A 12714-nucleotide genomic window follows, 5' to 3' on the forward strand; every position below is an offset into this window, starting at 1 on the left:
CACCCACCAGCCCTGCCCATACCTTGGCCCTGCCAGGGGAGGGGCACGCCTACAGACGGAGCCAGGCACCACCCCACTCCGCCCCAGCCAAGGGGACAGACACAGCAGCAGGCTGCACTGGGGCATGTGGACACAGTCCCAGCTCCCTGCCCCCTGCAGCACAGGATACAGCACCCAGGGCTTCTGAACTCCCCTCTGCTCCACGGCACCCCTATCCCCTGCTTCCTCCCCTCCATTGCAGGCATTCAAAGCCATCTGCCCCACTGACCCCCATGCACCCCAGCCCCTCTGGGGTGTCTGAGCTGGCAGTGCTCCCAGCTTTATCCCCTTATCCTTTCCAAGAAGAAGATCAGACGGCCACTCCGCCTCCCCCTGCTGGAGCTCCTGGGGGTGGGGCTGGCAGAGAGCAACACCTGGAACACCTACCCCAGACATCTGGGCCCCCTGGTGGTGGCAGATGGTGGCGGCCCAGGCTGGGCAGGCTGCTCCCAGCCCCAATGCCCCCCCATACCTTCATCTCCTCCATCCAGTCCATGAGGTAAGCCAGGTCCTGGAACATCTTCTGCAGGTCCAGGTTGAGGAGCAGGCGCTCACGGCGTGAGGCCACCAGCTCCCGCAGGTAGTCCCACAGCCGCACCACATTGTTCTTGCGGGCCAGCACGCGCTTGATGTCATGGTAGCGCTCCGCCTCCAGCTCGGTGGCCACAGCATTCACGGCCTGCACCCGCTCACTGTAGGCCACGATGTCTGTCTCAATGGCCTCATGCTTCCGCACCGCCGCCTCCACCGCCGAGATGTCCACGCCAAAGTTATCCTGTGTGGGAGGGCAGGCATCATGCTGGGGCAGGGCTGACCGAGGGGTCACTGCAGAGCTCCTCCCACCCACAGGCCACGGAGCCAGCCGCCTGGAAACGTAGTGTGGTCTACTGGAGAGAGTACTGGGCTGGGACCAGGACTCCTGGTTCTATCCCCAGCTCTGGAGGGTAGTGGGGTATAGTCTGTTGGGTGGGGGCTGGAAGTCAGGAGTCCTGGGTTCTAATCACATTGCTTGGGGGTTTGGGACTCACCTGGGACACCAGGCGCTGGTTCTCGCTCAGCCACGTCTCCCGCATGGCTGCCTTGCGGTCAAATCGAGCCGCCAGCTGCTCCAGCTTTTCCTGGCGGATCAGCTCGTTGCGCAGTGCCAGCTCCCGCTCATGCTCCGCCTTCTCCAGCCGCTCCCAGGCCTGCAGGGGAGAGGGGTTTAATTACAGCAGAGAGTTGACATCTAACACAGGCCAATAATTAATGACAAAACCAATGACCATCTCCTAGGGATCCCTCTCCTGACACTGAGATGCAGCCACCTCTGAGATGGGACATGGGGGCTGTTTGTACAGGGATCCCTCAGCTGGCGCTAAGACACAGCTGCCTCTGGGATGGAACGCGGGGACTGTTTGTTCAGGGATCCTCGCCTGGTGCTGAGATGTTTTCTATCACATCCAAAAGATGACACCTCCAGAAGCAAAGCCCTCCAGCACTGAGTTGGAGGAGGGGGACTAGCACTGGCTGTAAGGGAAAAGCATGCCCTACTGAGCCCCTGCCCTGCCCCCTGCTGTCTCACCTTGTTGATGTCGGAGATCAGCTTGCCCTCGCGCGGTATATACACCTTCTGGTTGTTGGCGCGCATCTTGCTCTGGATGGTGAAAAGCAGCACCTCCAGATTCCCCTTCTCTGTGAACCTGAGGGGTAGGGATATGGTAAAGAATCAAACAGAGCGCCAGGGGTGGGGTGGGGGTGGGAGTGTCTCAGAGCCTGGGAGCTGGGCCAGGCGGGCTGGTCACAGAACCTGGGCAGGGGAGCAGGAGCCGTCAGAGCGCAGGGGGCAGGAGCAGGAGCAGCAGGACCTGAACCCAGAACACACATCCACATCACTTCCCTCCCTGTGGTTCTCTTCAATCTGCCACCAGGGGGTGCTCATGTTATACCAGAGGCTCCCCAATCAGGGACCTCACTAGGTCATCTAGTCCAGTCCCCCGCACGCCAAGCAGGACTAAGTAATAACGAGACCATCCCTGACAGGTGTTTGTCTAACCTGCTCTTAAAGGCCTCCAATGATGGAGATTCCACAACCTCCCTAGGCAATTTGTTTCAGTGCTTAACTACCTCAACAGGAATTTTTTTCCTAATGTACAAGCTAAGCCGCTCTTGCTGCAATTTAAGCCCACTGCTTCTTGTCCTGTCCTCAGACGTTACCTCCCTCCTCGTTTCAACCTTTTACGTACTCTGATGGAGAACCCCACACACTGCTACCGTCCCCAGCCCCATTCTTCTGCTCTAACTCCCCAGACAGGCTGGAGACCCTCACATGCTTTAAGTCCCCATGCGGACTGGGAGGGAACCTGAGTCAGTCCCTCCACCCTGGGGTTGGAGTGGAGTCAACGCCCCCTAGAGGGGCAAGGCCCCAGGTGCCATTCCCCACCCCCGTGAACCAGCGAACGGGCAGTGCCAGGGCACTGGAACACACCAAGATTGGGAAGTGATCGGCTCATTCAAGGCCCCTCTCCCACAAGCTGGAATGGGGTAGGCTCCCTGGTCACACACAGCATGGCGCACACCTGTAAGGGTGGTGCCGGAGTGGGTAGCTGGACATGATGTGAGCACTCTTCCCATGCTGTGTAGGTGGCAGCTGAGTAACCAGCTTAACCAGTCTGTCTGTAGCAAGGCATCCCAGAGTGCACTGTGCCCTGGGAAAAACACCCACAATCCTCTGCTCATGCCAGAGGTGGGGCAGGATAGCAGAGCGACACAGATCTCTCAGAGTGCACCAGGCCAGATGCTTAATGCAGTCCTGGGGGTTCCCTGTGCCGTTAGCTGTGCCAGGGCTGCCAAGTTGTGGCCCAGGGCCGACTCAGAGGTGGGTAAGGGACTCACTTTGGGGGTTTCTCAACAGTGCGGTAGGTGTTGAAAGCCTGCAGCTGGTTCTGCACCCCGCTCAGGGAGTTGGCCAGCTTGCGGTCGTTCAGTGTCAGGATGGTCTGCTCGATCCACTGCAGCAGGTCAGAAGCCAGTGTCTCGTACTTCTCGATCAGCTTGTCAGCCTCAATGGCGTAGTCCAGCACCTGGATGGGAGGGGAGGGGAGGGGAAAGGAGGGCAGGAGTCACTCACCACTAGGCCAGCATGGGTCAAGCCTGCTGGCTGACAGCCTCCTACAAGATGGATGGGAGCCTCAAGTATGCAAGAGGCCCCAGTAGCCCATCCTTGGGCTCCATAAGAGCCAATGCTCACCAGGGACTCAGAATTTAACATTCAGTAACACAACCCTTTCTCCCACTCCATCCATCCATCCTTCCCTTCAACCCTTTCTCCTACTCCATCCATCCACCCCATCAACTCTTTTTCCCACTCCATCCATCCATCCATCTATCCTCCCCATCAACCCTTTCTCCCACTCCATCCATCCATCCATCCACCCCATCAACCCTTTTTCCCACTCCCCCCATCCCATCAACCATTTCTCCCACTCCATACATCCATCCACCCCATCAACCTTTTCTCCCACTCCATCCATCCATCCACCCCATCAACGCTTCCTCCCACTCCATCCATCCACCCCATCAACACTTCCTCCCACTCCATCCATCCATCCTCCCCATCAACGCTTTCTCCCACTCCATCCATCCACCCCATCAACCCTTTCTCCCACTCCATCCATCCACCCCATCAACGCTTCCTCCCACTCCATCCATCCATTTATCCCATCAACTCATCCTCCCAATCCATTCATCTAATGCAAGGGTTCTCAAACTGGGGGTCATGACCCCTCAGGGGTCGTGAGGTTATTATGTGGGGGTCACAAGTTGTCAGCCTCCACCCCCAAACCCCGCTTCACCTTCAGCATTTATAATACAATTAAATATAAAAATAGTTTGAGTACAAAAGTTTGAGAACCCCACTGATTCTAATCCATCCAACCCAATCCACTCACCCTCCCAATCCACCCACCTAGCACACTCCATGCAGTGACAGCACCCACTGCACTCTGTTTCTGCCCTTGGTACCTTTCCAATGCGCTTTCCCTCCACAGCCAATGCTTTCATTTTGGAGAAGTAGTGGTAGTAGGTGGCCACGTATGTGATGATAGACTTCTCATCCGGCTGGTCCACGTTGACATCTGGGGGGAGAGAGCCATGCGTGTCAGGGAGAGAGCCCCATCTCCCGTTGCCTCCTCACTGGGAGGGAGGGCACATCAGCACCAGGCACTTCCTGGCAACTAACACCCATATGCCCTGGTGTGGGGGTAAATGGGAATCATGGATAATTTCTGTTCAGAGGGTGGGGATTAACCCAGTGATGTCATGGAGCCCCTACATCCAGCCATGAACCTCCCCCTTCGTGTATATGAGTGCAAGATGGGAGAGTGGTCTGGATTTTCCCAAAATGCACTGTACCATGGGAAAAGACCCCTCTGCTTTCAGCAGCACGGGGGCAGGATGGGAGAGGAACCTGGATTTCCTATTCAGTGGGTGGCTGCCATGCCTGCCTGTTCCTCTTCTAACAGTGTTTCCACAGCAGCATTACCCAATCACAAACTTCTCCCTCCACATATTTAGGGATGGGGTTCAGGCCCCAACCTCCAACCTGGATGAACGCATATGAGAAGGGCATTTTCCCCCATACCAAGAATGGATCAGTTGGACTGAGACCCCAGCTCACCCCAGCCCTCATTCTCTAGGCCCGCACAGCTTGACACCCACCTTCAGGATCCAAAAGCTTGGTCAGCCCCAGTTCCTTCTCCGCTACGTTAAACGCATTCTGCAGGTTGTAGTGGGCATTGCATTTCTTCAGCGTGTCAATATCTATAAGGTCCGGCCTGCAGGGGGTGCCAAAGGGCATACTGTGATTGACAGCCTGGGGGCTCCACCGACACTTCCCCATGTCTCACTGATCCCCATCAACCCCATCCTAATGCCCCACCCTAAGCCAATGCTAGAGGACAGTGGCAGCACGCCACGGGTCCCTGAGATCCTGGTATCCTCTTTGCACCCAGACGTGGTCCATACTGACCTGTGCTTGTGGACGATCGCATTGAAGGCCAGTCCATCCCTCCAGCTGGTGGTGAAATTGTGAACGTTGACGTTCTGGTACCTGTAACATACAGACAGAGTGGTGAGGGGGGTGGAGCTGGAGCCCCCTACAGGGGAAAGACCCCATGTCCCATTCCCGACACCCCCAAGCCAGTCAGTCCCCTCACCATGGGGCTGCATCAGAACCAACGCCCCCTAGACAGGAAAGACCTGATATTCTATCCCCGGATAGCTACTCTTTACCCCTTACCCTGCCGTCTTCATCTGGCACCAGAGCAGCAAGGCATCCTTGGCCGATTTCTTCTCCTTGTTATCCTCAGTCTCTACACTGATATCCTGGATCTGGGGGGTAGATACATAGGCAGCTCCAGGTTAGTCCCACCAGCACCAGGCCTCCCGGGCCATGGAGAGAAGGCTCCATGCTCCCTGGCTCATTCTTTCTAACATCACATGATTGGATTGGGGGGGGGAGGGGGCTCTTTCCCCTGGGCAATTTGAACCAGGGATCCAAGTGTCCCCCAAGCAGCCACTCGAGTACTGGCATAACACAGGCAGCCATAGGGCAGTGGCCTGCAGCCATTAGGGGTATGACCACTCCGCTACGCCAGCAGGGACAATTGTTCTGTTGTCACCAATTCTCACCAGGGTTGGCTCTCCATGAGGGGGAGAGGGTGGGGGACTCTGAGACTACAGAGGGATAGAAGGATTCAGGTCCAGAGTGGGGAAAGGGGTGGCAGGGGGCCCCACAGAGGGGTCCCAGCCAGGGCGGAGACTGAGCTCCTCCAGGTACCTGGAAGCGGAGGATGATGGTCCAGATAAGGCCCAGTGTGAGGCGGTGGTTGCCATCGACGATGTCATGGGAGCCCATGTTCTCCAGATGTACCTTCTGCTCCTTGAGGAACTGCAGGGCCTTGTCTACGTTCTCCAGACAGTGGATCCGCATTCGCCCTTTGGTGGGCTTGGGCTGGAAGGTGAGAGCATAAGGAAGGGGATCCCCATGCTGCCCACCTCCCCTGCTGCCAACACCCCTCCTCAGTATTCCCTCCCCCGCCCCGATTGCGCTCCACATACCATCCTCTTCCACTACTGGGATCCTGCACCAACCACCGTCCAGCCTGCACTCCCCATGCTGCCTGCTTCCCTGTTCCCAGGATCCCACCTCAATCCCCTACCGGTCTGCTTACCCCACACTGCCTGACTCCCCCTCTACCAGGACCCCCTTCCCTGACCTGCATTCCTCACTGTCGGTTCAGCATCCACGCTGCTCGCAGCAGGCAACGATCCAGGTGCTGGGCTGGGTGCACCAGCTAGCTCTAGCTGGGAAGCCGATTTAACGGGTCACCTGCACTGGCCGGAGCATGCTGGAGTCTTGGCCCAAGGCCCTTACAGCTCTGAGACTGACGAGGCAGCTCACCCCAGTCCTGGGAAGAGTCTGCTCTTGGTCCCCAACACAGGGGAGAAGCTGAAGTTGCCGCAGGGGTTGGCACCGGAGCCTGACACTGGGGGGAGCTGGAATAACTGAGCACAGCATGGGGCACTGACCACCACTTAACACGCTGCACTGGGAGCCAGGATTCCTGGGTTCTATTTCCCACTCTGCCTCTGATGTTGGGCAAGTCACTTCCCCTCTCGGTGCCTCTGTTTTTCCTCCCACCTCTATTCAGATTGAGTTCTTCAGGGCCCAGACCATGTCTCACTCTGTCTGGGCAGCTCCCAGCACAATGGGGTGGTGATCTTGGTTGGAGTCCCTAGACACTGCCCTTCCCAGAGACAGGAATAGAAGCTAGGAATCCTGGCTCCCAGCCCACTGTTCTAGACACTACACCCCACTCCCCTCCCAGAGCTGTCAAAGGAAACCAGGAGTCCTGGCTCCCAGCCCAGTGCCCTACACCCTGGGACATACTGGAGTCCACCCTTCAGCATGGAATTTCCATGCCTGCCCTCCCCATGATTCTGGCTGCCCTCGCCCTCCCCTGGGGCTGGGTGCTGCGGGAGCCATCTCCCTGGTGCCAGGAAGCCAGGGCTCCAAAGCAGAGCAGACCTGGACTGCAGCACCTGTGGCAGCAAGGGCAGGGCCGCAGGGAGTGATTGGCCCCTTGAAGACAGGATGGCGGGCCAGGGGCAGCTCAGACAGACACAGCCAGGTGGCTCCAGCACCTGACCTGCCCGAGAACCAGAAAAACCACCAGAGCAGGGCTGGGCATGCAGCCAGACTGCCCCACCCAGCCCAGCACCTGGCATGTAGGCAAGGAGCTGCACTGCATGCTGGGAGCAGGTGCTGAGCTCAGAGGGCAGCCAGGGCATGAGTCACAGGAGAAGCCCAGCCTGACAGCGGGAGACACAGCATGGACTAGTGAGCCAGACACAGGGAGCTGCGGGTGCTATTGGGATCAAGTTTGCGCATAAGTGGGGACAACTAGAGAGGGAGCAGGGCTTAGTGGTTAGCAGAGGCGGGCTAGGAGTCAAAACTCCTGAGTTCTACACCAGCTCTGGGAGAGAAGTGGGGTCCAGTGGGCTAGAGTGGGGATGGAGGAGGCTGGGAGCCAGGACTCCTGGCTTCAGAATTGTAGGCGTCAGTTGGGTCAATCCTGGCTTGGGGAGCCCCCCCTGTAGTGGCATGTTCTGTGGGGGAGCAGGATTGGGGATAGGCACCATGGCTGCCCGTTTCTGAGGTGACCCTCCGATGGCCAGTTCTCTTGCAGATGAGGGTAGTGGGTCAGAGCAGGCAGGCCGGGGGTCAGGACTCCTGGGTTCAGTCCTTGCTCTGGAAGGGGAGTGGGGCCTAGTGAGGTGACTCCAGATTCTCCCTGAGGTAATTAAGATCCAAATCGGGCCCTAACCCCACTGGTATAAGAAGCCTCAAGCAGAGATGACGGAGCCCAAATATTCCATGGCACTGCTCCCAGGGTGCCCTGTCCCCCAGCCCCACACTCACCAGCTGCTCACCCGACAGCACCTCCAGTAGGCGGATAAGCATGCGCCCATCGCGCAGGTCATTGTACAGGTCTGCGATGCGGCAGGTCACACGTGCCAGGTGAGAGTTCACCCATTTGGTGAAGGTTTTCTTCTGCACGGCCTCGCGCTCATCTGCAAGAGAAGCAGCCACTGGTGGGCCCCTCAGAAACAGGCACCCTGGCGTCTATCCCCAACCCTCCTCTCCACAGAACATGCCACTACCGGAGTGGGGGGCTCCCCAAACCAGGATTGACCCAACCAATGCCTACAATTCTGGATCCAATCCCAGCCCAGCCCCCTAACATTCAATGCTTCCACTCCCCCCACAATTCAGTACTGGATCCCAGGCCCCACTGCCTCCTTCCCCACCCAGCTCACACCAGTCAGCTCTACCCTACAGTAATAAAACAGCACCTGCAGTCCCAAGTTCCTGGGAGACCCTACAATAACAATCCACCCTACTCAGCTCTAGTGCCCCAAGAGACCCTACAATAACAAACTAGCCTGAACATCCCCATTTCTCCAAAGATACTATAATAACAAACTGATCTGCCCAGCCCCCATGACCCAAAGAGACCCTACAATAAATAAACAGCCTGTGCAGCCCCAGCACCCTCAAGGGACCCTACAATAACAAACAGGTCTGTACAGCCCCAGTTCTCCCAAGATACAATACAATAACAAACCAGTTTGCCCAGCAATATGCTCACAGAAGACCCTACAATAACAAGCACCACCACAACACATGCCTTCTTCCTCCCCTGTAATAACATTGGGGCTAGGGAGGGAGATACCAGCAGGGGATGAGTAGGTCTGATTCTAAGGGGCAGGCGGCACAGGGGCATGGGGTCAGTACTGTCTGCCAGGGGAGAGCGCCTCCTGCTGAGCCCCAGACCGCTCCCTGCAGCACAGTGCAGGGTGTAGCTGACAGCTTCCCAGCCCCAGGTGCCATGAGAGGCGTCTGGGAGAAGCGCCCTGAGCCCCTCCTCAGCTGACAGACCCTGGGGGTTCCCCCGCCCTGTGAGTAACTCCGCTCCCTAACCGCATGCTTATTCCCAAGGCTCCTGTTTATCCACAGGCCCGGCTGGGTGGGTCGTCCTGGCAGGAGCCCGGGGATGGCACAATACTATCTGTTCTTCCAGCCCTGACGTAAGCCTGGGAGATGGCGAGGGAACCGGGCTGAGCCAGAGCTCCCTGCAGGAATCCCACACCAGGCACAACCAGATTTACCTTCACCTTGAATCGGCTGAGGGAGACAGGACAGGGCAACTTTCCCCTCTAAGGGACACCAGCTCCCAGTCACCCCAAGATCCCCCCTTAGTGCCTCTGTTTTCCCTCCTGCCCTTTGACTGTTAGACTGTGAGCAATTTGAGACAGAGACTGTCTGGGCAGCGCCCAGCCCGAGGGGGCCCTGATCGCAGTTGGGGAGGTCTGTGCAGCACCCAGCCCAGTGGGGACTCCAGTCTCGGCTGAGCCCCGTCATACATGTAACAACAATGGGAAATGCAGGTGCCATGAGGCTGGGCCCTGTCCTGCTTGTATCTACCAGAGATCTGGGAAGGGGACGTAGGGGTTACTGTTTGCATGTGATACTGGGTGTTTCAGTGGGTCCAGGCCAGGGAGGGCTGCAGCCCAGGAAATCTGGGAGGAGCTGCCCTAGCTGGGAGTGCAGGCAGCCTGATGGCAGGGTGATCTCAGGGACTCCCACTCCCAGCTGGGCTCCAGAGTGACTGTGCAGTTCAGGGAGAGGCCAGGCCATACTTGTGGGCGGCTCTGCACAGCCTGGCTCAGTGGGCAGTGGGTGCCAATTGACCAGTGTCTGGGGATGGGGGAGAAATGGAGGCTAGGAGCCCCCAGCCCCACAGAGCACCGAGGCACCAGGACAGGGAGGGACTTGCTTGCTCCAGAAGGGACTTCCCTGCTACAGACAGACCAGGGCCACGGCAGCCCACTCCCCTCAGACAGCCCAGCGAATGGCAATCATTAGAAGCTTCTCCAAATGTTAACTGAGCTATTCACCACTAGAGGCTGGGAAGCAGCATGGTCAGCCACAGACAGGGAAACTGAGGCACTGAGCTGGGTAGGTCAAACAGGGAGTCTGTGACTGAGCTGGGGACAGAACCCAGGAGTCCTGACTCCCAGCCCCCTTACTCTAACTACTAGACACCACTCTCCTCCCAGAGCCAGTCAGCCAGACAGAACGCCTTGTTTGATTCTGGCTGTGTTTACTGATGGGTTTGTTGCGTCCCAGCCTCTCTGGAGGGATGTGTCTCTGTCTGTCCCTGAAATGCACATTCCTCCCTGCCCCCACCATTTAGTCTGATGACTCCTTGTCAGGGCTGCTGCTCTGAGCAAACATGGACTCAGCCTTGGGCAGCCCAACCAAGCCCAGCTCCCTCCTGCCCTGACTGACTGCACCGGCCACAGGGGCGTGTGTGGGGGGGTTGTCATGTGCTGAGGCGAGAGGAGAGTGTGTTTGTGCAAGGACGAGAGGCAGTGCATCCTGGTGGGTCAGTTCTGGGGACAAGGGGGAGTGTGCGTGCACGTGCGCTCCCCAGTGTGTTGTTGCCCTCATCTGAGCAACCCTCAGACCCCCCTCAGGCGGCTCATCAGTCTCATTTGTTTGGATGCAGGTTCCAGCCCCAACTTGTCAGCAGCTGCTCCTGTCAGGGCCCCAGCTCTGCCAATGCCCCACAATCCTGACCCTCAGCCCTACCCCCAGCTGCACAAGCCCGTCTCTCTCTCTGTTGCCTCTGAGAATCCCCTTAGTGGTTAATCCTGTGCCGTTTGCTGGGCACTGTGGGCAGAGCCCGCCTGTGGGACGCCAGTTTATTACCCCAGGTTCTGGCAGATGTCAGAGCCCACCCACCCCACACCCAAGCCGGAAGCAGGTGCCGGCGTCTCCTGTTTGAAGCTGCATGTTCAAAGCCAGGAGCCGAACACTCCCATTCCCAGGACAGCAGTGACGGTTGGTAGCCAACATAGGTACTCAGCAACCACCTAGGGTGGGGGCATCCCCACTTTCCCCTGGACTTGGCCTGGCTTGGGGGACAGCCGGGGGAATCCACCGGGAACTCCCTCCTAGTGTCACATTCACTGAGTTTTTTGCATTTAATTTTCAGTGTTTTCCCAGTGAAAAACTCCAGAAAAGGAAAATGGGGGGATGTGGAGTGGGAGGGACCTTTTCTTAGGGCAAGCACAGCACAGGGCAAGTGTCAGCTGCCTTCCGCCAGCCCCTCACCCACAGGCCCCAGTGTAAAGCATGGGGCCATCGTACCTGGAACTGCATGGGGACCCAAGGATGCTGCTGGGAGGCAGAGAAACCCTGGGGCTGCTCCCATTTACACTTGGGGATAGGGGTCTATGTGCAGGAGGCAGAATATCCCCAGCCGTGATTCTGTTTGTTGCCTTGAATGCTGCCATGTTAAAGGGCTCTTTCCCCTCACTGAGCTCTAGCCTCATATGGATGTGTTTGTGGGGGCAATTCTGGGGGCTGGCTGGAGATTGGGGGTGAAGATTAAGGGTGTGTGAGAGAAGCTGGCTGCAGGGAATCCCTTTGCATTGTTGGGGAGGGACTCCTGGGTTGTATCCCTGGCTCTGGAAGGGGAATGGGGTCTAGTAGTTAGAGCAAAGAGGGAGGGGGGAAGCTGGGAGCCAGAACTCCTGGGTTCTATCCCCTGCTCTGGGAGAGGAGTGGGGTCTAGTGGGTGAGAGCATGCAGGGAAAGAGTCTGGACTCCCTGCCCATGACTGGCTGGGTGGCCTCAGGGGAGCCCCTTCCCCGCTCTGTGACTGTTTCTCGTGCTATGGGGTTTGTCTGCAAAGTGCTGTGAACTCCTGCTCTGGGCTGTTCCCACCCTACCCCGCTGGCTTCTGGTCTGGGGCTCGTTCAGACTGCTGGGTGGGTCCTGGCAATCAGGAAACCTCTGCCCTGCAAACAGAGCGTCTAGTGCGGGTGGAGCCTGGTTGGACTCCTTAAAAAGAGGAGTGGGGGATCCTGTCTGAGAGCACATCCTTGGGAAGGGTCAGGGCTGACTGTGAGGTAATCTGGGTGGGGGAAGGGCAGCGTCAGTAATTGGAGGAGGGTGAGGAATGGAAACTTTCCTTTCGGGACAGTCTGAGACCAGATCTCAGGACAGAAAGCACCTTAGAAATGCTACCTGCAGGCAGGTTCACAGCAACCACTCCATTACAAAGGGGAAACCAAGCCACAGATCGGGGAGGAACTTGCCCTCATGGCAGTCTGGTAAGTCAGGGCAGAGCCAGCAGTAGAATCCAGGAGTCCTGACAAACCCTCCCCCCATCTATAACCACTAGATCCATCTCCCCTCCCAGAGCCAGCAATACACCCCAAGAGTTCTAGCTACCCCCCCACACACTATAACCATGAGCCCCCTCTCCCCTCCCAGAGCTGGGGAGAGAGCCCAGGAGTTTAGGGAACCCTCCCACCCCCACCCAACTGCAGATCACAACACTCAGCCTATTTGCATGTGCGATTTAGGCTGTACCTACCCAAACAACAGGTGTCTCAGTCCGGAGGCTGCGGGAGGGAGTCTCCGAAAAGCACTCTGGGGGAAAGCGCCAGACTGAGTCACCCCATCCACAGCCAGGGTGGGAGGGGAGCACCCGAGACTGGTTAGCGGAGTGGGGCTGGGTGCTAGTACTCCTGGGTTCTAGTCCCAGCTCTGCACCT

At 57.8% G+C, this 12714-nt stretch overlaps 1 protein-coding gene across 3 annotated transcripts in view; it reads right to left on the minus strand.

The window, feature by feature from the left end:
• Positions 1-12714, minus strand: part of SPTBN2 (spectrin beta, non-erythrocytic 2) — a 56492-nt gene that overhangs the window by 19311 nt on the left and 24467 nt on the right. For all 3 annotated transcript variants that reach the window (XM_054033567.1, XM_054033569.1, XM_054033568.1), the window contains 10 exons: positions 8003-8154; positions 5858-6031; positions 5318-5409; positions 5048-5128; positions 4738-4853; positions 4042-4154; positions 2914-3101; positions 1604-1721; positions 1068-1226; positions 512-814 (listed from right to left, as the gene is read on the minus strand). In XM_054033567.1, coding sequence (XP_053889542.1) covers positions 512-814; positions 1068-1226; positions 1604-1721; positions 2914-3101; positions 4042-4154; positions 4738-4853; positions 5048-5128; positions 5318-5409; positions 5858-6031; positions 8003-8154 — 1496 coding nt within the window. The remainder of the gene's footprint in view (positions 1-511; positions 815-1067; positions 1227-1603; positions 1722-2913; positions 3102-4041; positions 4155-4737; positions 4854-5047; positions 5129-5317; positions 5410-5857; positions 6032-8002; positions 8155-12714) is intronic.

This window comes from Malaclemys terrapin, chromosome 7 (genome assembly GCF_027887155.1).
Source record: "Malaclemys terrapin pileata isolate rMalTer1 chromosome 7, rMalTer1.hap1, whole genome shotgun sequence".
NCBI classification, from domain to species: domain Eukaryota; kingdom Metazoa; phylum Chordata; order Testudines; family Emydidae; genus Malaclemys; species Malaclemys terrapin.